Genomic DNA, 27689 nt, shown 5'->3' with positions numbered 1-27689 from the left:
TGAAGAATAAGATGCATTGACTATGCATCAACATAAACCCCATCTTGTACAAGGTATCTGACAAAACAGAATCTCAAACTTCTATTTATTGTCAGAGAAACATGATGACGTGGCTTTCACTTGATTTTACGACTTTCTTTGTAGGCATGAATTCAGAGACCACCAGTATTTAAGTGTGTGCATCCAACAGACAGCAGGATATATTCTAGTTAAATTTCTAGCAAAATTCCAGTGCCTAGGTGACTGGGGTTTTTTATTTTCATTTTTGTTGGCAGAAATGAAAGTGACACACTGAACACGTTGAGATATGTCCTAATTACTGAGAACTACTGAAACATCTGTTTTACTCCTGAATTCCGCTACCCAGAAGCACTCCAGGATTACCATTCAGAGGCACCAGAACCCTGTGAAACAAAGATGGCAAAACATTAGGATTTGGAACCTGACTGGGAAGCCCTTCTGTTTGGCTGTTCACACCTGAAGTGACACGGACACACAAAGACAACAAAGCATAAAGGCACTAGGCAGATGGACAAAGGCATTCTTTAATTACTGATCCGCGCCATCCTGTTTCAGATCAATGAGTTACAAAATGAGTAAACTGTAAGAAAAGACCCTGCAGGAGACTTTAAAAAGTAACTTCAGAGGTTTTTTGTCATGCTTCCAGTATTCAAAAGTTTAGATGACACCTCATTCCTACGCAAGTTAGGCAAGCCCAGCTCATTCAAACTTTCATATTTTCTAACGAGGTTGAATCAAATGTCAGATTGTATTCAAAGACCAGGATATTTACAAGTGAACAAAATAGCACATAATTTTACAGAAGGCATTTCTCCTCCATTTTTATTTGAAAGGGATGGATTTATCAGCACTTGAAATTTCGAATATGGTCTGTGGCTATGAAATTCAAGTGACATTAAATGATATGGACCTATTGCTGAATGCAATAGGATTCAAGTCACCACTATAATTTTTTGTGAGTGCTTTGCAGACAAGATGCAAACTCTTCTATTTATTAAGTGTAACTCATATTTCAGAAGAGTGAAGCTATCAATCACTCCCTCAGGATTAATTTTTTTTCCCTTAAAACTCTTATTATCCATTTTTTGTCCTGAACATCTAGTAACAAATAACCCTTAGACTATGCACCCATACACACCCTTCATACCAGGTTCCCCAATATGAATGTCAAGAGCTCATTCTCAACTTTAGAGAGATTCTGCAGGGATTAATGCAAATGCTTGTTTTAGCACTCCTTCCTCAGGTAGCACTTTATTCCAAGTGATCCTAAAGATAAAATATTTTTCATGTTGTGCAGCAATTTTAAAGAAAAGCCTGAACTTTAGATTTGACATATCTGCCACTTACTGAATGATTTCAAAACAGTTCATATTTATAACACCTGCCTAATAGGCACAAGTTTTCTTGTCTACCCCTTTCTCTGTATCTATGCTGCTTTATTTGGCCCACCAGAACAAGACCCAAACTTTTTGCCAAGGGTTTCAGGTTAATTTTCAAGTGGATGTCTTGATCCTGCTTTTCTCACAAAAGGACCTTTTACTTATAGTGATACAGTCTTTCACGACCAAAACTGTGACAATTCAATACAAGACTGAAAGGCTGACTAGAAACAGAGCACATAACACTTCAGAAAGTCTAAAAAGGATTTCCTTGAAAACTCTCTATTTATTCTCTCTAACCTTTTACCACTTACTAAATGAGCACACCAAACCCAGTTATTAAACACAAATCAACACCCAAAGGAAACAAAAGGTTAAAATGAAACAGAAGAGTATGAAAAGAGCACACAATGTTGTATTGAAACATACCAGAATTCAAGAGACAAGCTGTAGTACACTAAGAATAAACTGTCTTATCTAGAAACTATTTGTAAACTGATTTCTTTGAAAAATTATTCAGACTGGGCTGCTCTAAAGGGAACATATTGTCACACAGACAGAAAAACAGTGATTTTAATGCATGACCATGAGCAAGTTAAGGTTCAATAGCCATTATCGAGCCCTTCTGCATTTTCCTTCTTCAGTCATAAAAAGGCAGTTTACAGTTTCTGAAACAACTAAGTCAAATGCTGAAGTAGAGATAACAGCAATTAAAGTTTCCCCAAAGATTTTTCAGCATAAAATTAAAGCACATTCATGACTATTATTAAAAGAAGAGTGCAGCTGAAAGCACTGGATTGAAGATGATGAAGCTGTACAGTGTTCTGGAAATGTCAATGTTTATTGCAACATAACTGCTTAGAAACCCTTTACAGAGCCAACTATAACCTTCATAGGGGCTTCATATTCCAACTTGAAGGTGTAATTACAGGTATAAAAAAGAGAAGAAAAAAACTAAGCCCTAGAAGTCATAGTTTTAGCACTGTTCTCAAACAGTAAATCAAAAACTTTCCAGACTACATTATAAGCGACTAAGGAAAATTTCAGCCATGGTACACCCTCCCTAAACCAAACACCAACTCCCCAAAAGAGCCACATACAACTCCTTTTTTCTTTATAGTAATCTTGTTTCCAAATCTGCTCCCATCTATGCAATGGCTTTCAGCTGTCTGTGAACACAAGGATGTATGTCCACAAAGCACTACAAACACACATGCACACATCCCCCTGCAAACAGGTACATGTATGATACTGACACGGCGTTACACATTTGCTCCCCTGTGGTTTTAATAAGTTCTCCTGTGCTATGCTGCCAAATCCTTCCAGACAGACTTTTACAAGCAGTTTGCACACAGACACTCTTAGTGAGCAGCAAAGTTTATGGTCTCAATCTAAAATAAATAGACCATTATTTCTCCTGCTTCCATTTACTAGTCTATTTTCCATCTAGAGCAAAACAGAAAAATGCTTCCCCAAAAAAAAACCTCTTCAACTAACAGTTCTCTCATTTAGCAGCCTCATCAGTGCTCTGACATTTAGCCACCCTCAAAAAGGCATTTATTGTCTCATACACCATCTCACTGTAAGTTCTGTGCCCTAAACACTGAATGAAGTATTAGATATTCCCCAGGAAATGGACCAAAATGACACAGCATAAAGGGCAAGCAACAATCTAGGGTATATTAAAATAACAACACATTAAAGAATTAGCACAATATTTTCACTCTGTTGGATAGAAACCCTGTGAAGCTACTTACAACACTGACTTCCATACCCACTACATCCATCACATTACTAATAATTTATACGTCAAAGCAGCTAACAGTGACTTTTCAGCGTTACAGAAGGGCGTGTTTATCACACTGAGATGCTGTAATGTGTAATCACATTTGATAAGGTGTGAGGAGAACCCACCAGCTGAACACTTGAAAGTAACACACATGAATAATGAAACCATTTTGTTTTGTCACATCTAGCCCAGCTACACTTTAGGACACTGCGAGCTTACAGACAACCTGGTAGAATTATATGGCTGACACAGTAACATTGCTACAGCTGCATTTTCAGTTCTCTTGGTCAAACACCACTAAATCTCCCCCAGCCAGGACCTGGAGATGAATGACCTCATATCTGTGTTGTCAGGGAACCAAAGGAATACCACTCCCAACTGGTCCCGGATTTCTACTCAGAGTGGGAATGAACACCATTTCCTTCTCCCCTAGAATTTTAAGGAAAAAGGGGGATTCTCCCCCTTTTTCCAGTAGCCCTAAAGACTTCTTCCAAATTCCTGTTCTAGGGAAGCTTGCAGCTATGAGCTCTCTCTACTCCCCGAGTACATCAGGCTTGGAGTCCTGTATCCCTAAGTCTTCACAGGGCAAAAGCCCCAGACCCTCTACTGCCTTCATCTTCCTGGAGTTTGAGGCAAAACAGAGGATAAAGCTGTGCAATTTTGATTTTGTCAATCTAGTCCTCAACTCAAAAAACTTCATAGAAAGCAACAGCTTCCACTAAGTTGATGCTTGTCTTTATCACGTTGCTGTGGACTTCAAACTAAAACAAAATTAGGTAACTATATTTTCTAATATCAATAAACCAAAATTAGCACTTTAAGTTTTCTTCAGCTGGTAGCTGTAATGTCTCTCTAAGGGCCCAATAAAAATACAATAATTTCTGAAGAAGAGAAAATTAAATTAGGCTTGTTGCAACTAATCTTTCTCACCATTGTCAGAGATCCGCACAACCAGTCTTTGTTCATTCTTTACCACAGAACTTCTCTCCAGGTAAGTTTCTCACACAAGGAAGACCTTCAGTAAGAAAATCAGCTTTCCAGAACATCTTATCCACATCGATATATTAAATATGAGAACTACAGGTAGCATTTAAACGCTTTTGCTGTGAATAAATTGAAAGACATTGAGCACTTAAATGCAGCTAGAATTTAACCCAATACACTGGCTAGGAATGTTAAGCAGCAGTATCACATCCACAAGGCTACACACACACAATCTAAATTTTCAAGGCTCACTCTTTCATGCTCTTTCATCAGTAGTAACAGTGTTGGTATCCCAGCTCTGAAAACGGAAACCACTGGAAACACATGTGCTCATAAGAAACACACATGCCATAAAGGGCCCCTTATCCCCTCTGTTTTTTTGGTTTTTTTAATGAGCACTTATACAGGAAAATTGCTTTTAGGAGAAAAGGCAATGTTTTTATGCCTAGGTCAATGTGTTCTTTTCATCACAGCTCTTGATTTCAGAACACAGGCACTGTAGAAGAACACAGCAGAAAAGCGTTGAACAGAAGAACAGAATTTTTCCATTAAGACATTTCTTATATCCATTTTTTAGTTGCGTAAAACATAAATAAACTTTTCAATAGCCATATTAATGTAGCAGAATGTGTTGTTTTTACTTGGAAACCCAAAATAATAATTTTCTTCCATACCAACCTTTTAAAATATCTTTTGCCTGGTTATGCCATAAAAACTATCTCAGGTAATTTAATCCCAAATTATTACATTTCTTGTGTCAATTTCAAGCTTCTTGTAACAGCTTTTGAATATGTATTATCTGAAATTGAACTTTATACAATGTTTTGATTCTACCACATTACTTTTAGGGGTTTTTTAAGATTTTTTTTTTTTTTTAATAAATAAGATTTTTTAATATAGCACCCCAAAAAAGAGTTTCACATACTTTATCCTCAGGCACCACCATCCATCATGTCTTTAGACTTTATAGCAGCGGAACTCTAAAAGAAACAATGGCAAAGGTGAATCTGAGTCTAGAATGCCAATGATGTAAATAGAGTTTGCCTCATTCAGCCTTGATGTAAAGTGTTTAATGAAGAACATAAATCTCACCATCCTGCCATTTCTGAAGACATCGAAGTTACTTGAAAAGCTAATCTTAATTCAAAGTACAGTAGATGTTGTGAAATATGATTTCTATGACAAGCTTATTATTAAAACATACATCTACCCACAATTAAAATGAAAACATATCTTCTGCAAATATAAGAGAGTGAAAGCTGGAAATGCACACTATGGACATGTCCTAAAGTGTGCACATACTCCAGACCTCCAGCTGGTGAAATCATTCTATGTAAGAAGGAACAACATCCCTCCAGCACTTGGTGGATCTGCTCTAAGTATAAGTTAGTCCTACAACCAACAGCATCAGCACAACCAACAAGGCAACAAATGGCAGGATTTTGTACAAGCAGCACCACCTTCCAAGGAAGTAGTACCTGGAGCTGCACCCTTACTGGCAGACAAGGGCAAAAAACACAGCTTGAGGTGAATGCCTTTAGAAGTTTCCTGACTCAGGCTTTTCTTTCACATAAAGCTCCAGAGCAGCACAGCAGCTCTACAGAGAGCTGGATCTAACAGAAGGAGTTCCCTGGTTTCCTATTGCAGTTACTATCCAGCATCCCAGCACAACGAACACGGGATTTAAACAGCCTATTTTAAGTATCCCAGATTTTAAGCACAGAGACAGGACTTTGCACAGCCTGAAGACAGGCTGCCATGCCCAAGCAGCTGCAGGCAGCTGGACTGAGCTCCTTTCAGCTGCTCCAGGCTCTGCACAAATGCCACTGCTGATAAACCTTCCTGAGAGCAGTGTCAAGCACTCCTTAAACTTCAAGAGATCATTACTAATGCTTTGGGTGTAACAGAATTTTAGCCTTAAATGAAGCTATACTGACTATATGAGCCCCTCACTTTGACATAATGGCTGTGAGTTGATACATAGATATAATGACAACATTCATTTTGCCAGGAAAAAGTGGTGTGTTTTAGAGTAATTGCATTGTGAAATCACCTTTCTACAGTACATAAACTGAAACAAACTGTGCCTAAAACTCAAGAGTTAAGTTACTAAAATTGCTATCCCTGTCATGGCTGTAATACATAAAACAGTTTTGCTAGTTTGCAAAGACAGTGTTGTTCTGAAAGATTATTTATGATGGGTTAAACAACAGCACAAGAAGGCAGTAAGAAAACAGCACCAGTTATGTGTTAACATCTTCATTCACCAATAAAATGCTGCTAGGAATAAAAACCTCTGAGTCCTAGATCAAAGACAGAATTTTCTGCCCTTAAGCAGTTATCAAAGACCATATTAGGCAAAATGTGAAAAGATAAGAAAAAGGTCCCACTTGGCATTTCCGCAATGGGTTAAATAATAACTTGATATGACTCGGCAGAAGTAGAAGAAAGTGCTGTCATATTGAGATCACTCTGCTTCTGCATTGCCGGATGCAAGCTCCTGTTAAGCCTTTACGCTCCCTCCATTCTAGGTGTTAATTTTGACCCAGTTCTGGCCTCATTAAAAACAAATCCCCAAATACCCTATTTTGCATAAAAAAGGTAAGTTATCACATACAAGGTCAACAAATAAGCTCACCCTCATTTTCAGATTAGTGGGAAATCAGGCCACATTTCAGTTCCACATGGTGACAGACAATTCTAGGATAAGTCTCTTATTCCCATTCCTGCTCTTCTGTGTTGGGCAAATGGGCTGCAACAGGAGCCAAAAGCTAGAAATTTAATCATTATTTTTAGCCATGATTTCTATCAAGATGGATCATATATGACGAAATGAGAAAACTGTTTTTATCTCCAGAAGAACCCTCTGAATTAAAACAAACTGGGTGCAGAGAGCAGAGAGATGGTGTCTAGTACATTACACTTGGAGAAAAATCACTCTATTAAAACAGGTAAGATGCCAAAAAGAGAAATTAAACTACAGCACATCAAGTTCTGTAAGAACATACTTGGCAATACTACAATACTTACTACAGATTGTTTTCCCATGATTAATGGGCAACATTTTGGAAATAAGTGGCAAAAACCTGTAGGGCCTTCATTACTTAAGCTGTTAAATTCTCTACCAAGTTATTTTTGCTTTTCTGTTAGCACTTATTTTACCACAACACCAAAGCAACTGCTATATAACTCTTCTAATGCCAAAACTCCAGCTTATACCTGTAAGAGAGCCAAACATCACAGCTTCAAACTCCAAAATTACACCCAACCTAAAAAAGCACTATAATGTGCAACACATAGAAATGAAAAAAACCACAGTTAAACTGTGTTTAAAACTGCTACAAGCTCGTTTAGTTACTCTAGTATGTAATCTATTATCTTTCACTCAATCTGTGTTTACATTTTAATTTTTCAAGACCAAGTTAGACTGGGCTTTGAGCAATCTTGTAGGGGAAATTGTCTCCACCCATGGCAGAGGGATTGAAATGGAATGATCTTTAAGGTCCTTTCCAGCCCACACCATCCTACCCTTTTATGATTTCATTTCTTCAAAGCATTCACTATTAAACATCTAAAAGAGGCCTTGAAATGACTTACAAGGCTCTTAAACTAGTCATGGCAGAGATTTATTTGGAGCGAGGAATTTTGGAGCAGCCTGCCACAAAATCCCATAAATTCAGGGTGAAGGAATAAAGGTAGCTGTGCCAGTCTAATTGCCATCGATATGTAGATGTATCACAATATCTAGGGTTTTTGTTCTCCCCCTGTATTGCCACTTTCACTGCCGTACACGAGACTCGCCATAAGCTATATCAAGTATTAGCCTGAAGATAACTAACCCAGTAACATGCTTTTTCTGGTAACTTGGTGAACAAATCAATTCAAAAAACCATCAGGAGAAACACAGAAATGGGCACAGAACCACACCATTGTGACCAAGGGTGAATTCAAGGAGCAGGATGACTTATTTTCCTTTAATAGCAACAAAATGTCAATCTGCTCACTGCCCTGCTTCACCCACAGATTTAAACCATCAGTTAAAATTAACTGATAAATCAGTATTATTTCAAGCTTAGTATAGAGTTAGAAAAAATATTATTTCTACTCCCTGTTCATATGTTATTGGTTATCACATCTCTTAGAAATGTCTATTGTTTTTTAAAGTAAAAGCATAAGTTCAAGCCCATGAATTTTTCAGAAAAAAAACCCACGAATAAACAAGAAATGGATTCCTTAATCAAAAGCACTGTACAGACACAAAGCAAGCAGGATTTTCAATTTAGTCCATATCAGAATTATAATTCTTCATTTCCTGGCTTCTCTCCCAATAAAATTTCAATTTGGCATTCCATTTAAATATGTCCTGTCAACTTGGATATGATAGGCTTTAAATTTATGTATTTCAAGTTCAGTAAATATTCAAATATTATATTAAAATATCATCATCAATTAACTGATAACCTTGAGGTAGTTTGAGCAAACTTTTCTGGGCAAACAGAACGTAAAAAAAACCCAACACAAAGTAAACAAAACAAAAGCCCATGAATATACAAAAACCCTTGCCCAATGCCTTTTACCCTTGGCTGGAATAAGCACCATCTCTAATTTCACCACAGATGCCAGCATATTTTGAATATACAGTGCAGTTGTAGCTGTTTCAGTGACATTGGACCTTGCAGAAAAGTACTTCTTAACCCAGTTGGCTGTGAGAAGTTGTAAATTCAAGGAACATCTGCCTCACTGCTAGCTGAACACACACAGAGTTTCATTTTGGTGCAAGGTGATGCGAGCTTGCAATCTGCTTTTGGCTTGACCTGGTTTTCATCAGGAAATAATCACCATATTAACATTGGGAACTCCCAAAACATTTGCAAGAAACAACAATTAACTTCAAGAAAACACATGCCAGCGCTAAACTTGACAATTATAGGGTACCAGGATGCTGCAGTGCATAGCTGAGACTGGAAGAAGGACTGACATGTCTGATTAAAGATCAAGATCGTTCTTTGTAGTGGACCTAAATCCCAGATAGTACATTCAAACACCACCTACAGTGGTGAAAGGCTTAGGTTTTATAATAAACTAAAAATCCTTTTCCATGCAATGTTTGGAATGAGAGCTCTCCAGATCCTTCAAGACTAACTGTGCTTTGCTCATGTTTAGAGACTCCCCACAATATAGAAACCTCAGTTCTGTCATTCTTAGAGAAAAACCCATAACATATTCCATTTCACTGAATCTTTAGGTGATAGAATAAAACCAGCATCTTCAAATGAAAAAAAAATCCACAACACTTTGAGTGGTGCAATCAATAGATAGCACTCCAAACTAACCTCAGCCCCAAAGGTAACTGTAAACTCCAGGACTTGAGCCTGTGCTACTGATGATGTCCAAAATTGAAGAGACAGCTTAAAATAGTAGAATGGCAGCAAACAGAAAGCAGAGTCCTTATTCAAGCCAGTAGAAAAATAATTCTGGTTATTTCATGAGGACAGTTGTTGATTTTACTAACGACCTTTACCACTAGGAAGGAGTCAAGTAAATGCTCTGAGGAAACTACTTCAGCAACAAGGCTCCACTTGAGCAGTTTGAGATGCTGGCTAGTTTTTATAGCACCTAAGGGTTTTCTTCTTTGACAACTTCAGTCCTTGGGAAAGCAATCACTACAGGCAATATGATCACCACAGCTCAAGTTAGGCAAAGGGCTAGTGACAACTGGTGAAAAGATGTGTCAGACCTCATTCCAACAACTTATCACTGGATGTGGAACACACGCAAAAGTTCAGCTGCAAGGACAGCAGAACCCAGGTCTGTCTGAAAAGAGAGAGAGATCTCCAGATATTTTCAACAAGGTCCCTTTTTTATGTGCTGTGTCCCACCTAGCAAATGCACTGCTATAATGCTGCAAATATATAACACCAGCCACGTGCATGCTCATCAAGCAGCTTGTGTCTCCCAAGAGTCAGCTTCCATAAAGCCATCAGCTCAGAGACTGTCAGGTTTCAGTAATACCCACTTGCTCTACTACCACTCTTCCCTACAATTAGCTCAGAGATGTCACAGATCTGCCTTCCTTTAGTATCCCTACAATCTAATTACTTTTTCTATCTAGACTAACAGCTGTCTTCCCCCCTCCACCTGAGAAAACTTTATCTACAACATAAAACTTGCACATCATATTAAGGATGAATGGAATGAAAAGGAGTCCTTCAGCTTTTTCAAAACCTCAAAGCAGAATTGCTGCCACTGCTGTAGAGGGATCCAAGTGATATACCATAGTAGCCTAAAGAGAAGTTCTCCTTCTAGAGAGATTTGGACCAATAAAGGATTTAAAATCTAGAAGAGGTTTTTGAAACACATAAGAATTAGCAAACCATGGAGCAGGAGCTGTTGTTTGAGAAGTTGAGATGAGGCATTCCATTCTTTCTTCCTTTTAATTACTATTTTGATAATAGTCATTTTCTCCTCACAAGAAGAGAAAAATGTTCATATACAACTCAAGTTCAGAGCAGAAAGCAGAATTTGGGAAAAGAGCACCTCTTTTAGAATTCAAAAACAACAGTCATTTTAAAAATCCAGCTGATGCTTTCAAAAGAATAAACTTCATTTCAATTGATAGCTGATATAACTCCTTTTCAGCCCAAAGCAACAAGGTCTAATCTTCTCACAAACTGGGCTGTTTTCATATAATTGGGGGAAGTCCCTTATGCAAGTCCCTTACAAGCCACAGTGAATTTTACATAATCTATTGAGGTTTAGCATGACAATTTGATTATATTTTTGCAAACATTGCAAGTCTCAGAAATGAATGGAGCACACCTATAAAGAGGTCACTCCAAATTACAGAATATTTGACAATAGTACCCCACAACAAGTGCATAGGAAGGCAAAACTGAATGAACTGCAAGTGTCTCATTAGTTCATGAATTTAGTACAGCACCACTGTAAATATTCCCACCCTCCTCAAGCAGGGAACCACACAAAACCGAGGATGCTTCTAGTGCTGAACAAGTAGGTACATGACAGTTCACCTTAACTTCTGGTAAGCAAATAGGAAAAAAAGAAAAAATACTGCTGCTTTTCTTTCCTGTATTTGAACTCAGTCTTTCAAATGAATTGAAACCAATGTTTATGTGAACAACAAAAATCCAACTTAAAAGTTCAATAAAAAGAGAAAATACTTTCCCAGCTGCAGTGTGACCTCAGCCAACATGTAGCACATGGTGATAATACTACTAAAAAAACAGCCCTGAAAATGGGCCTGAAAACTATGGCCTATTTTTGTAAATAAGCATCCGATATTTCCCTGTGTCCCAGTTTAACCACTCAACAAGATAGCTGATACTGTACTGAGCTCAAAAGTAAGAGGCTTCTCTAAAGTATATCCAGTAATCCTGAGCAAAACATGTGAAGCCAGCCAATATGGATTCTATCTTCCAGGAAGCATAACATTTTCAAATTAATTTGAAATTTGGAGGATAAAAAAATAGACAAATACGCTCAAGTCCTGCAATTCAAACTTAATAGAAGTTAATGCTAAAAAAACTGTGAACATATACCTACAGACATTCAATCCTAAGGTCTGTTCTGCCTAACAATCTTTTGGAGAAGTATTGCCAATTTGTTTCAGCATTTTGTGTTAGAACACTCCAGTTTCCAAGGCAGGACTTCAGAGACATTACCAACAAGAAGTAGTCAGGACTCAAATAAGTAAGCTTTAATCATAATAAAAAGCAATTGATAAGTGTATCCAGGTATCTAGAACACAAATTAGTTATCCTCATATCTTACCAATAATGAATTCAGTTATCCCATAATGCCATTTTAATGGTGTGGGTTTCGAATTTTGTTTTGTCTTTTGCCAGCAGCTTTACCAGGAAAAATGCTGTTTACATGGCTTGGAATCCCAATTTGAAGTCCGGTGTAGATCTTCCATGTGCAAAAACTGGTGTGAAAGGCTATTCACTCATTGTTGTAAACTCCTTCTTCAGCTGAAAACACTGAATTCCCTAGCAGCACTTTTTAGGCTGGGTACAGCTACAGAATAACTTTTCAGCTAGTTTTACATAACTTGATACAAAAAGTTTTCTGTGATGCACAGCCAAATCTCTTCTTGCAGAAGAACACCACAAAGAGCAGAACAGACATTAAAATACTATCAGTAATTTTAACAAAGGGATAATCTCTAGATAGACCTACAACTCAGAGAAGCTGCACTGATCTGGGACAATATTCAACTGCAGCCAGAAATTAATATATTAAATATTTAATCCAACAGATAGCTAGCAAATCCATGTAGAAGCACATCAAAATCATGCATTCCTTATGCAAACAAGTATTAATATAGGCTACCAATTAATTCACTTTCACATTGAACAGGAAAACAACTGAGACACATGCACAGAGTTAAAATACTGTTCTAGGGCTTTTTCCTGAAAACACACCTATGGGAATAGAGCATAAAATATAAATGTACTTGGTGAGAACTATTGTTTAGGGATTACGAATAATGGCAAGAACTCGTATACAAGTGTTAAATGAGCTGCACTGTTATGGAAGCTGATTTGTGTGACATTTTTGATTATAGGTAAGCAGGACATTTATCACTCTTCCCGGCTGTAAGAGTAGTGAAACTTTCCTTTCATGCCCCTTAAAGCAGCTCTCTGCCCCAGAAAAATAATTTTTGACCATTCAAGTATTCCATTGTATTCCTTTTACTGTTTTTCCTACTATTTAAAGGGATCTTTTCACTTCAGCTCCCTCTTCTCCTGGCCCAAAATATACCGTCCTTTCCTTTCTCTTAAAAGACCATCAACCCATCAGAGCTGAGGTGGGAACTGCTTCGAAAATCAGTAAGACACTCAGTAGGACAAAAACTACAAAGGAGAAGTAAATAGAACATCCATGAATGAACACTCACAGGACAACAATCAGACAAAAAAACCTAATTTAAGCAATTCGAAAGAAAAGTGAGAATCTTTGTAAAGTGCTTGAACTTTATGACCATATTATTTTCCCTTGGGGGAAAAAAAATAGTCTTACAATTAGAGTCAAGTTCTTTGCATTGAAATACTATGGAAATGACCTGAAAATTGCATCTAAAATACCCTAAGGTATACTTAAACTAATTTTTTCATTCTTTTTCATATAGCCTTTTAAATTAGATTAAGAATATGTTCACCACTTATATGATGGATTTTAGGCTACTCATTGAAGATCTTTTTATACTTAAAAAAACCTCTAAGTCTGAAAGGTACTAGAAATGCAGTTACATTGGACTATAAAGTAGACTAAAGTCTCCACTTTAATCATAATATCGTTAAGCATTTCTTGCCACACCAAACAAATTTCCTTTCCTTTTCTAAAGGCATAATTGGAACACCAGCCCTAAGTTGTGGGTGAGCAGCACCCCATCTCCAAAACTGGAAAATAATCAGAATATTAAACACGGAACTTTTGGAATATTCAACACGGAACTTTTAAAAAATTCGATGAAATGTAAATTACTTGTGCTAAAACATGCTTGGCACACATATAGAAGAATCCACATATTAAGAACAAGAAACTGAAAGGGAAAGAATGTATTTGACTAGAAGACTCAAGTTTTGTAATTCTCATTTAAAAAAGATCTGTGCAAAGTACTAATTGATGAGAAGGATTGTTCCAAGAGGATGAATTAAGAAGTAAAAATTTGTCTGAAAACATGAAACACATTTGTTTGAGAATATGAACTATTTCTCTTTTAACTAAAAACTGTATTTATAGAGAGTTACACTGCTTAGTGACCCAATGATGACATGAGAAACCATGTCTACTAGGCTGAATTCTGCACTGACATTGAGCTTTGAAAATGCTTTAAAAATTAAAAAAAAAAATTAAAAAGCCAACCAGTCAAAAACAATCACAAAACAAAAACAAGCAAAACAAAACAAACACCAAGAGGATGAATTAAGAAGTAAAACAATCTTAAGGTATACTGAGAAATATGATGGCTTATTCCAGGTTTTTCAGCTGCCAGCTCCACCTCTGTGGGTCAAAAGTGTCCCTTGCAATTCATCAGTGACTCAGGAATTACACTGAGAACAAGCTCATTTCACAGGTCAAATTTTGGATAAAGCCATAATCTGTCTTTTCCAGGAGAGAGCTGTGATGTCCAGCTACCCATGAAGACAAAATCATTATCCAATTAGATTTCTACATAAAGCCATTAAATACAAAATACCTTCATTTTCCTCATGTAGTCCAAAAAAATAGTATTCATCTCTAAGATGAAAAAAAGAAGAATTTTCCTAAGCAGAAAAATAAGAGCATTTCTTAAGCATCAAAAATAGGTTAAAAGAGGACATAAAACAGTCAAAAAAGAAAACTGAATTGAAACTTGGACTAACATGATTTCTGTCTCTGTATGAGTTAAGGCTTTCTAAAAGAAAAAAAATTTTTTAAAAAGGTTCTTATGCAGGCTGTCTCTCCGTTCTTTCTGAAGCCGGGGATTTTAAATTATATTTCTCAACAGGAAGCAAGCAGTAATTCCTCTAGGGTTTGAACAGTGGTCTTGACAATATTCACGTAATTTAGACTCCCTTTGGCTACGACTTCAATTTAAATAGAACACTTCAGAAACCTGACAATAGAGTGCAGTGCTAAGCAGTACCATAATAAAAACACAATAAAATTTCATAATAAATGAACTTGCTTCAGAGAAGGCTTTTTGCTTGTGCTGTTAGAAGTCTTCCTCAGGTTTGGAGTTTTTTAAAAAAATGTTTAAAAAGTCACTACCATAAAGTTTCAAAATCAGATTTCCACGCAGTCTTTCATTAGGAGTGGTATACAGAAAGTCTTAAATGGATCTGGAACCCCCAAGCCTCATTAAAAATAGTAGTCAGATCCAAAAGGATGTCTTACTGGCTGGCCTTAATAAAAAGTTTCCATTCCAAGACCTAAGCTTCAATGAGTGAATTTGAGCATTCCAATCTCCACATGCAGTTTCCAGTCTCCAATGAGCCACTTTCCCCTTGTCCAGGTCTGAATGGCACATAGGGGCCCAGTTTTAATTCCCATACCCAAAAGAGAGCAGCAAGCAAGTGTAAAATACAATTCCTTACAGTACTTCCATGGCAGCTGGGTGAACAGCATTTGAAGCTCTATTCCCACAGTTTTGCATAATACCCTACCATTCCATCAATGTACCTCCAGCTAATAGAGCTGTGATCTAATGGTTTTGTCTTTCTGAATAACTTTTCTTTACTGTAAAGAACCTCTCTCATTCCTTCACGTATATAACAGGAACAGTTCAACTTTGTTACTAAACAGCTGGCCTACACTTCTACATGCAGACAACTCCCCCTTTAATCATCTCATCACAGGACTTTTTAATTCACATAATTGCAAATTCTATGGCCATTTTACCTTAACTACTTATGTTATGGTCAACATAAAACTCCATAACCCATCAAAAACAAGTTACGAGCAAAATTGAAAACTCCTGCAAGGTAAGCATTTCAATTCTAGTACCTAAGCAAATAAATACTACAAAACATGCTTTTTATTTACATCCCAAGATTTTAACATTGATGCAGCTCAAAGGACATACTAGTTCAACGTGGGATGTTGCCAACAAAGCAGAGGAATCTGCAATCAAAACAGAATGAATGTAGAGCATCAGAAAAACAGCTTTCCAATGCATGCAATGGTACTGTCCCTTATGCACTCCAAAGGCCACCATGCCACTTACACTCAGAAGCATCACTCAGGTCCTGCCCCTATGAAAGCTGAAGGCAGACAAGCAGAACACTGGAGTTATTGCCAAATGAAAAAGTTACTGGCCAGCATCATCTCTCGCATCAGCAGGGTCCTCATGAACCATTGCACAGTGAACTCGATGTCGCAGCGAGAGGGGAAGAACATTTATCTCACCTCCTCTGTGACTGCTGCTAGTGATTTCATCTCACACTTGATTACCTCACGTGAAGCCTGACCTTAAGAACTGCCTGGTGACAGAGGACAGTGGAGGAAGATCTCATCTCAACCAATGGCCACAATTTCCCCCTGAGTTTCACTTCTTATTAGCTCGCCATCTCTGAAAAGTCAAATAAAATTATTGTACTAATTATTGCCCTGCACAGCTGGCAGGGCAAGGATTCATGAACATGTCTGGTGTGTCCCATGACCCAAATTATGCATATTTACTGCACAAGTCAAGCTTTTCCTGCCTCACCATGTTCAGTTCTGGAGTTTCCTCAACATGTACATTTCAGCCTCCTTGTGAATCCCAACAGGCTGAAACTTGGGGATTTGCTCAAAATGGAGCAGACAGACATAGAGGCAACAGTTAGCTTTGCCTGCAAAAAAACTTACTACAAGTTTTTAACACTTTCCTGTCTGAAGGTGTTAGTCTTCAACGGAGAACAAAAAGACCTGAAATAGCAGATTTACTGCAGCTAAAACCCTGAAAAACAGCCGGTAATATCCTTATAACCATTTGTAGTACAAAGAAAAAGCTACAAGAAATTTGGCATTACTCCACAATCAAAGAATTTCTTGCTTCACTTGGAGTATTATACTCCTGCTGTGTTTAAGGAATGAAATTTCACACCATCAGTGACTGCCTGTCTGTCTTTTAAAGCTCTCAGACAGCTGAAATCTTCTTTCTAGTTGTCTGTTTTGTAGCTTTGACCTGGGGAATAACACAATCACAACATAAAAGTAGCTCTATAGACTCAAAAAACTTTAATAACAGTCTTAGTCATCTGGTATGTGTTTAAGGGCTTTGGGGGTTTTTAAAACATATTCTTTAATAAGCAAAATCTACATTATCAAGCACTTTATGTTTTGCTCTCTTCTGTACAGCAATTCTAATTTTAATTTCTGTTATTTCATTTCATAATTTTCAAATGTTGCAGAAAGCTGCATTACAGAAAAGCTGTAGAAATAGCAAACATCAGTGTCTGGCATCAGGGACAGGCAGTCTCATCCAAATTCCTAAAACCAATAGAGCAGATGCATTAGGCAGCCATGTATATATTCAACCAACAGTTTGAAAACAGAGATGAAGTTTCAGTAACAAAACCCATTTGAAAACTATTTTGTGCTTTTGAACTCTCCACTAACACATGTAGGAAAGAAACACAAGGCAATTCTTTCTTTAAAATCGAAGTAGGTACATAAACTAACTGAGAAATTCATCACTTCTGAAAGAAATATCTATGTAATTTACAACACTTTACAAGACAGATGTGGTTACTGTTCTGATCCAGGTCAGAAAAACTAAACTGACTAAGAGCTACAGAATCATTTACGCTGGAAAAGACCTTTAAGACCATGAAGTCCAACCCTTAATCCAGCACTTAAACCATGTCCCTGAGCGCCACAGGGGCACACAGATCTACGCATCTTTTAAATCTCTCCAGGGACGGTGACTCTACCATTTTTGGTGAGTAAATTTTTACTAATAGCTCATCTAAACCACCCTGGCACCACTTGAGACTGTTTCTTCTTGTCCTCACCCTAGCTGTCAGGGAGAAGAGAATGACACCCTCCTTCCAGGTAGTTGTGGAGATGTTACTTATTTTAATAGCTCACCATTTTGAAAGACCAGCAAGGACAAGACAGAGCATACAACTTTGGGACTGCATACAGTGAAAAAGAATCTTCACATTCACAGAAGTTACAAAAAATGAACAAAAGCTCATTTGTTTCACTTGGATTCCCCTTAAGGCTCAGTGCTGTTGAATGCAGCAGAACTACTTTTTAAGTTTCTTTTCTATACAGAGGAAATAACTCCACTAGCCTGGAGCAGGTTCTCTTCCAGCCATGCACACTCTTCCCTCTTCCAGATACAGATTTTTCTCATGAGATACCAACTCTTCCAGTGTTGAGAAAAGAATATTACCCTTTTCTTCAAATAGTTGTTCTTGGATAAAAAAAGCCTGAATTTTGAATTAATTGCTCTGGTTAAACAAATTGATCATGGTTTCCATTTGCCAGTTCCCAAGAACAAACTTATCCTAAATGATCAGAGTTAATGAAAAAGTAACATAAGAATTTGGTAATGATTTTACAATAAATACACTAAAAACAGCCTGCAGAGCTCGCACTTTCATTACAATTATCTGCACCATCTTAAAAGAAAGTAGAAAACCCTGTATTTGTCCCTTGGCCCGAACTTGGAACAGAGTTCATACCACTGTTGGAAAAGTTTGAAAAGCAACATTTTGTTAGAATACAGTTTCCATTCCACTCAAATTATTTACTCTCTCACTTTAGCTGAGGCTTAGAGGAATAGAAGAAAGGGATATTTAGGCGCTTTTGGGGACCTAAAAATATCAAGTCCATAATAGTAAAAGTATTCTTAATTGCACCATATATTGCAGATTAGGCCTACTGCACATTTTCACTACATTGAGAATTACTAGCCTTAATTTACCCACACAAGGAAGACAAGGGGCACAGCTCAGCTGAATGCCACAGGGGCAGGCTGGAGGAAGGAAAGACGGACTGCAATTACATTGGGGCACATATTGGAGCAGAGGTCTTTCCACTGCACTGGATTTTGCTGGTTTATTACTAAAACTGAAAGAAATGGGTCTGGGATCAGCAATTCAGTCCCATGTGCCAGGGCATTATTTGATCTGTATATGTCGATTTCCAGAGGTGATTTCCCAGCTATTGTCATGGCCATTAGAAACCATCTTTCTTCCCTACAGTGCAAGTCTACTAGCATAGCAGTATTCTTATGAATTCAGACAGCCAAATCATGTGAAGAGCTGATTCCTAAAGCCTACTATAATATTTCTATTATCTCTTCACAAAGAAAAATTATCTTTTTGTATCCCAGCTAAATCTGTAACTACTCAGATTGCTCTCTATTTCTTTTTTAAACTTATCTATCCATTCGTCACCTGCAAAGTCCACAAACATAACTAGTGAACATCCTTTCAAGGTGTCCTGAAGAAAACAGATCTGCTTGAACAGTGAGAGCATGGGTGTAACAAGCCAAAATAAACCATCCCCCTTTTAATTTTCTGCTGTTGTCTAAATGTTGAGAGAATAATTCCCCCAAGAAGAGCTTGGGATACCTAATCTTTGGTTGGGTGACTGCTGCCATTTCTACCTGGTAAATTTCAGAGTCTCATTTTAATTCTACAAGAGGTTGACTCCAGGAGAAAAGAAAAAAAAGGAGGGATAAACCCACCAAAAAACCTCCACACCTCTGAAGGTAAAATATACCAGGCTTCAAAAACAGCATAGCTACTATAAAATTTGTGGCTGATAAATTTTTGCTTTACAGTCCAGTGAGCAGTACACAGAAGACACACACGCACTCGCAGAATCTGAAAACGGGAAACCACGTCTCAATCCTTCCCACAGCCGTCAAAAACAGGATGGTTTTTCTCTCAGGACATGTTCTTCTCCCCTGTTCACCCACTCTAGCATCACCTTCTTGATCTGAGCTACTCAACTCCAAGGAAAGCTGAACACAGGTATATGATACACAGATTGGTGGGAGACATCCCCACACAAAGCCCTACCCTTGACACAAAACACTCCCAGTGTATCAGCTCATTTACCTGAGGAAGAAGAGGCTGATAAAAATGAGAGATTCAGACAAGTGAACTACTTTATATCCAGAAGGATTTTTCCTTTGTGCAAGGGAAATATCACCTGCTGATCCACAGCTAAAACCCAAGTCCTCTATCAAAAAGCAAAGCACAATAAGAACTACACATTATTTCAAGCAATGAACAAGCCTACACCTTTGGTATTCAACATGATCAAAAGCATTTAGATATTTTGCACAGATAAATACTTCAGACAGTTTATACAGGAAAACATTAATGTTAAACTTGTTAGACATGGTAAATATAGCAGGTCAAATACGACCACTTCATTTAATTGCCAGTTCTTAGGAGAAAGAGGCAGGATAACTATTCAGGTTAAAGAAATGAACTTTGCCAGTAAATCATGAAGGTGCTTTAAGAAATAGGGCAATCTGAAAACACTTTAATAACAATTTACAGAGGGTTAAAAAAATATACCTCAAATCTGCTCTCAGTCAATTAACAAAAAAAAGACCTTTTAGAAAACTGACTCTAAGCAGTATTTTCCATCAGCATTTCAGATTAAGAACAGAACACAGAATCCCTTACTACATGATGCCCTAAGAACTACAATGACTAGTATACCTGCACAGCACCTTGAGGGACACACAAACAAAAACTGAAAAATTCAGACTGGACTACAGAAGCACTCATAAGTTGTAGCACATGCTAACAGCCTTGACCCTAAACAGATTATTTTAAGCTATTGATGAACATGGAGTAAAGCAAAATAGCCAATTTAGCTTTTTTGGGATATGTTTCAAAAAATAAAGACTAGCAGCATAGGATGAGCTACGTGCTGTCTGGATCTCAGAAATGGGGAACTGTGGCATTTTGTTCCATATTGCTGTCTCCTTATTGCAAGAGTTTGGTACCTCCTTGGTGTTTCACACAGGCAGCTCCTCCCAGCACTGACTCTTCTTTCTCACAGCAACCGGCTAACTCCAGTTCCCCTCAGCCAACCAACCCACTCTTTTATAACACTCTTCCTACTGGCTACAGCTGTGGCCTGTTAAAGTCAGGCCTGTTCCCAACCTCTAGTAATTAACCCAGCTGCAACTCCTTAGGGGTAAGATTACTTTCTACACCACCTTTATTTTCTTACATTCTATCCCCCTACACTGCTGTGCAATATGCACCACATATTGTTTTCCTGCAGCAGTAATTCTGAACATACTATTTCCCACACCTTCCCTCACCTTTCAGCTACACACAGTTGTTCTTGCACACGTGCACACATAAGTTCAAATATCTGAATAAAAAAGCAACACACTCAGATGCCACATTTATTTTTTCAGGCAACCATCTACCACATAAAGGGAAAGCAGTGTGCTGCATGCTTACAGAACCTCATGGACTAGCTGATCTAGGGCAAATAATCTCAAATCCCTTAGAGCAAAGATAATAATTCTCTCTCTAATGCCATCAGCATGTGCTTAGAGTGCAAATTTACTGGGGTACTTGCCAGCAGAACCAACCTCATCCACTGAAATATATGTCCAAATCAGTATTTCAATTTAAAACAAAGATTTCTCCAAAAAAAAATGACTGAGTTCAGAGCAGAGTTTCCAAATCACTTTGTTCAAGGTTTTAGAATATTTAACATCCATTTTTTCCACTTTGAAAATCCAGTTCCTGTGAAGATTAAACTCATATTCATTTATTTCTATTAAGAAGTAGGATATGAAGGCATAAAACATGACATCTCTATAGAGATGTTCTATGTTTTCACTCACTACACCCTGCTTTTTTGCTGATAAGGCAGTGCTTTGTGCAATGGAGCAGACAGGAACAATGTTACAGTCTAAAGACCAGGGAACCTAGAGCAGCTTCTTGGGGCCACAAATAAGAAAGTACAACACAGCAGAACAGAAACTGTGAAAATTGTAAGGTTAGTTTGACTTGCTCAAACTTGGTCCTTATACTAAGGACACTACAGACGAGAATATGAAAGCTACTCAGTCCCACCTCTGTCCTTACAGCACATTTTGTTTATTGGCTTTTTCTTGTATTTTTTCCCATCATAAGCTACATACTAATAATTAAACAGTGTTTATTTAGGAGTAACCAAGTTATTTATAATATCTACTTATTCATGGCAAGATTAGAGTATGAATTTGGCCTTCCACAGAATATTCCCTAATCAAAATACATCAAATTAGATAGCAGAATCAAAAAATAAGTACAGTTGAAGAGACTAACATCTACAAAATTATTCCTGAGAGCAGCTGCCAAATTTTCTGTATTGCCAACAACTAAAGTTTCTGTCCTAGATAGTTCAGACAAAATACAGAAAGGGGCTTTTAAAAAACAAAACCATCTATGAAGGCTGCAGCCTGTTACCTTCCTGGCCCATCCATGGCTACACGCTACCTGGTATTTCCCAAATTAGATCAATTTATGACTCTGATCCACATTTTTGTGAGCAGTTGAAAAGGTTTTGTAACCAATTCATTATTTTGACTGGTGTTGATAGATTTTTATAATGATATTTCTAATGGCTAGCTGAAAACAAAAATTTATTTCCTGTGTTGTTTTTCCAAAGAGAACCCAGGCCCACCACAGGGAAACCTCAGGAGACATGATCCCACCCCACAGATGACTTCAAAGCAAAGTTCTGCCTTTCTCCCAGAGAGCAAAACCCAAGCCATCTTCCTCCTGTACAGCCTGTTTGGACTGATCTCAGTGCAAAGACCTTTTCTGGATAGCATTCATAAAACTTTAAATTGTGGAACTAATAGAATAAGATAGGTAAGCCTAATTCTACATCTATTTTTAAATTTTTGGGCTTGGGAACAATGGGGAGCAGGGGAAAGAGAGGAAAACTGGAAAAACCCCACACTTTCTCTGCAGGACTTGCCTTCTGGTCATGAACAAAGCATAATTACAGCATTCCTCTGTGATTCTCACCCAGCCTCTCTGGAAGCAAAACAAATTAGGACAACACAATACAAGCAGAATACAATTGCATTTATACTGCAGGAAACTCCAGCTCCTTGAATTTTGTGGCAAATATAAGCAGAATTTTAACATAATGCTGTAAATTTGTTTTGAAATAGCAATAGCTTTGAATTTTTGAACAACTTTTCTTTATTGAAAATTAAATTTAGGACTCCACTAAGTATGAGGTCTATCAGCTTTACAGTTATTAGTAAAAAGTGAAAATTTAATTCCATGCCATGCCCTGTATTTAAACTGAAGGAAACTAAAGAGCTCCCTGTCAATAAGTCAACATGAGCCATACAAATTCTAGCAGCAATGTCACTATCAAGCACACAATCATATACAACCAATTTCCATTCCATAAGCAGCAAGAAAAACTACAGCGGTTTTGCAGCTGTAAGCCCAATAAACCCTCAGTATCAACTATTAAGAAATGCTCTATCTAAAGGTGAAAATTGGCTGACATAGTAAGATAAGGTACTGATTTTGCTGGTTTACTGGAAAATAACCAGGCTCAAAAAGTTAAATGGGTGTTGAATTAGGAGCAGATGGTTAAACTTTGATTTAGGAGGCACAGTATTTCTTATTGTATGGTGAACAATGAGTGGTGTTGAAGTCATTCAATCTCCTGAACAACCAGGCTCTTCAGCAGACAGAAAAAGCAATCACAGTGGTTAACTGAACCATTGTAATGTTTTACATCCTTTCTAACATACATAAAATATTTCCCACATAAAGTAAACAATAACTTACTTTAATAATGTGGCATGGAATTAGTTCATTATATTAGTTACTACTCTTTCTGTCTTGATTGATAGTTAGGGTTAATTATAGCATACAAGAGTAGGAGTCACAAAATATGTCAGGTTTAATGGCTTCTTCAAAATGCAGCATAATATTGATAAGCCTGGTGACACTGAAATTATGCAGCCTCTAAAACATGGATCACATGGAAGACAAGAAAAAACACCACTATAAAATGAGATATTATTACTGCTAATGCAGGAAGGGTGCTGGATGAAAATGGAAAAACTGAACAAAATACAAAGACAAAAAGCTAAAGGGAAAAATAAAAGTAGGAGGCAGATGGAGAACTGGGGGTTTCATACATAACTGGAAGAAAGAACTATGTCTCCCTCAAGAATCAGGGAAAAGAAAACTAACAGAGGTTAAAACAATGAAACTGAAAGAAACAAACAGACCTGACTAAACCATACTGCTTTACAACCAAGATGAGACAACTAGACTAAAAGAAAAGCTGAAACATGTTATCCCTGCAACAATTTGACATGAATGAAGCCCAAGAAAAGTGTTAAATAATTCATGTACCAGGGTACAAAAATCCAGTTTGGAGCATTCAGGGGAAGAAATTGAGACACAATATACAGTACCTGCCACAATTCCAAAATTTTTTAAGACCGGCCTAAAAGAAAGCTACAATGAAGAAATAATTACAGCAGTCACTGCTCTAAAGCAGTCACTCACTATTCCTGAGAGAAGTCAGTATGCAGGAGGCAATGTTGTTAGAAGAGACAGAAGGTGTTCTGCTACCAGTGAGGGAAAAGAGCCACAGAAGGTACAGCACATGATGTACAATTTGAAAAAGCACCCTTTGAGACATAATTGCACATATATCCCAATTCCACCTTCAGCAGGCAAAGAATCCATAAAAAGGATTTAGATATTTTCTTTCATATTCACCACCTTTTCAAGCTGCTCTTGTCTCTAGGCACCTTTTTTCCATGACCCTTACTGATCCTCTTGCCCTATATTTTACATTAACCAGCACTACTCCAGTCATGTTCCTACCACCAAAACAAAATATTTTCTAAGTCCCCAGTAGTCATGAATGCTGTTACAGCATGATTTAGCAGTACATTCAGCACATATTTGGGAATCTCTGCTGCTGAAGAAGCACCTCCACCAACGGCTGCTGCTGTGCCAGACGATGTCTTTGTAGTTTGAAAAGCATGGAAGAGCATCAGCCTTCAGCTCCCAAAAACAAACCTGTTCTGGTGTTCAGCTCTCAGTCAGCCGCACCAGCAAAGCACACACAGTACAACTGAGTCCAATATAAATAAGCAAGAACAAAGAGACTTCAAGACCTGAAATTGAGGCCTTCCTGAGGTGTCTAGGGGATAAAACAAGGCTTGCTAAAGAACAGTGTATCACATTCCAGTGCTGCAGTAATCCTTAATTAATCCACAACCCCTCTCCCTGCAGGAACAAGTATCTGGAATAATGCTTTCATTAGTATTGTTGTAACCATCATAACTATGTGCTTTTAAGGTAGCTCAGTTGTATTTCACACTTGTTTCTTTTCCTGAAGGATATTACTTTACCTTGCCATTGGTAGATTGCAATGAAAGGAAAGCTTGAACAGCTTTTTTCAAGCTAGTGAGATCAAAAGTTAGGATTTTCAATGCTTTAAAATATGCTTTTCCCTCAAAAAACCCCAAAAACCCCACCAAAGAAACAAAAAACCAAAAGTAAACAAAAAAGCCAAACCCAAAACCACAACTAAAAAAACCACAAAGAACACAAGTAAACTTACCCCTAATAAGCCTAGAAACCTATCCTGAAAATCTAGAAATAGTCCACCAAAATGTTCCTAACCTATCCAGGCAAAGATACAAGATTCCTAGCTCAACACAACACCCTGCCTTCTAAACAATTTCAATACTCATGTTCTTCTTGGCTTATTTTGATTAATCATCTCTCTCATTTATCCTCAATACACTTGATATAATTAAACACACTCAATTTTATCTCTGTATATATTTTCCATCTCCATAAATATATTTAACACATAACTTACTTTCCATCTTCCACTGCTTTAATATTCAGTCTTATCTTTGAAAAAATAACCTCAGTTCTATTATTTTATCCATTTTATGACATCTGAAAACAAGCATTTCAATTATGTGAAGGACTATCTTTCATTCACTTAGTTCTCTAATTTTAACATGTTTTGTGCTATTTTAGCATTTTTTCCACTTAGGAGAATACTTAATTAGCTTGTATGCAGTGTGTGCACAGCTCACTCATCTACAAAGTCAATGCAACACATCGCAATGTTAACTTTAAATTTGAGTTCTCATCTCAAATATGTCCTATACTAAGGCCATAACCTTAAAAACCCTGAATTCACAGCACTCTCAAAGAAGTCAAAGAGAATAGCATCTGGGAATAGTTTGGGGAACTTGATAACTTATAAAATTATATAACTTTATTATAATTCTCAGTTATTCTAACCTACATTACTGGTAGCAAAATAGGAATGGCACACAAAGTGAAAGCTGATGCATTGCTGACATGAAGCTATTAAACAAATAGAAATTCTTTGGCATAAAATTTAACTAATAAAACAGAGTGAATTGTACTACAGAACTTTCATCTTAAATAAGAATGCAAGCAAAGCTGCAATTTAATATACATCTCAATCACACCATCTGATGTCACCAATAAGGACAAAAATTACAAGATAGCTGTGTGATACAGTGATTGGTATCAAGGAATGGTATGGAAGGAATGTTATTTTTGGCACCATGTGCTAATCCAAATAGAGATCATAGTAAAGTCAATGGGCAACATTTGCTGAACTTGGTTCTTAATAAACTCTATAATTGGAAAGAATTTCATTAGCATTCACCATTCCTCTTAAAATTTTCAAAGAAAAAAGGTATATTGACACTGATTGCAACATAAAGTTGCCTAAATTATGCCTTTGAGAGCTGTGCTTAAATACAAACATTTGCTTAATAGAAAGTTAAACTGAACTAAACTGAATTGGAAAATTCTAAATATGCTCACTTTATATTAACTTTAATATAATGGATCCCTATGCCTACCAAACAGTCAGCATTATGGAATTCCAAAAACATATGTAATCATTAAAGAAGGAAAAAAAATTGTATTCTTTATTTCTTAAGATAACACTTATGTGAAGTACAAATGACACTTTTTGAATTAAGCAATGTTGAGATAATACAGAAAAATTTCTGTATTATGGAATGGACTTTTGAATGTCACTTCACCAGGTCTCAGAACATCAAGGTTTCACCTCTAATGAAAAGTATCTAAATATTCTTCTGAGCCAGCTTTTAGAGGCATCCAGACCAACAGCTAAATAAAATCTCGAATTGATTATTGAATTCAAAGAATCTGCCATTGTCTTCCTTCACTGAAAATCTGAAGAAATTTAAGGAACCTTACTGAGCTGTCTACATAGCTGGCTAGTGCTTGGCAAGTAATGTCAACTTAAAGACTTCTCACTGAGACCATTTTCTATTTTTAATTAATGGAGGAATCAGAGGCAGAAGTTGTCACCATGACGGCAAATGATGTAGAACTGTTGTAAGAGTAGTTGAGAGAACAGTCTTGACCTTTCTTCCCATTTCCAGTCAATGTTTGCATTGATGCACACAAATGAGCAGTGAAGTGGCCATCATGCTGCTCACTTTATATATTGCTGTTTGAGAGCAATTTTTTTTTTGTTGCTATTTAATCAGAAGCACTGTACTTACTCCAGTTTTATGGAACATTTCACTCTGAATTTCTACCCCTTGCCTCATTTGTAAATATTTGATTACTTACTGAACTTGAAGATGTTTCTGTTTCAGAATGGAAGAAGAAAGAAAGAAAATCTTTGCCCATAATTTGTCTTTTTAATTTGAAATGGAAAAGGTCATTTACTACAAAAAATAATAGGGATATATTAATGCAAGGGGTGAGTCAAAAGGGAAACACCTGACTCTGAACATTTCTAAAGTTTAATTTATTTTAAACCATTGCCAAAAAGTAACATTTTTCCCTTGACATTATTCTCCAATTCACACTTAAGTTTGCCTTTTATTATTCTGAAAGGAGTAACAGCCAGCAATACATCAAAATGAACACTTCAGTTTCACATATTCCATTTTCCCAGTTTATAAGCCACAAAAATATTACTTAACAGGCAAGAGCTGACTTCCTTCA

The 27689-nt window shown here is 37.1% G+C and overlaps 1 protein-coding gene across 22 annotated transcripts in view; it reads right to left on the bottom strand.

Annotated features, from left to right (window-relative positions):
* The window catches only part of INPP4B (inositol polyphosphate-4-phosphatase type II B), a 263711-nt gene that overhangs the window by 191213 nt on the left and 44809 nt on the right, over positions 1–27689 (bottom strand). For 8 of the 22 annotated variants that reach the window (XM_064711320.1, XM_064711317.1, XM_064711321.1 and 5 more), the window contains exon 1: positions 20645–20702. The exons of 10 other annotated variants lie outside the window; for them this stretch is intronic. Coding sequence is in view for 1 of the 12 variants with exons in the window: in XM_064711326.1 (XP_064567396.1) it covers positions 321–387 (67 nt within the window). In the remaining 11 variants the exon portion in view is untranslated. Of the gene's footprint in view, positions 1–320; positions 405–20644; positions 20703–27689 lie in introns of those variants that run through there. 4 more of the 22 variants (XM_064711310.1, XM_064711311.1, XM_064711325.1 and 1 more) reach the window with 4 other exon arrangements.

The sequence above is a fragment of the Zonotrichia leucophrys genome, chromosome 4 (assembly GCF_028769735.1).
Source record: "Zonotrichia leucophrys gambelii isolate GWCS_2022_RI chromosome 4, RI_Zleu_2.0, whole genome shotgun sequence".
Lineage (NCBI taxonomy): Eukaryota > Metazoa > Chordata > Aves > Passeriformes > Passerellidae > Zonotrichia > Zonotrichia leucophrys.
The sequence above is the reverse complement of the archived record's forward strand: the minus strand, read 5'-3'. Positions and strand labels throughout refer to the sequence as shown.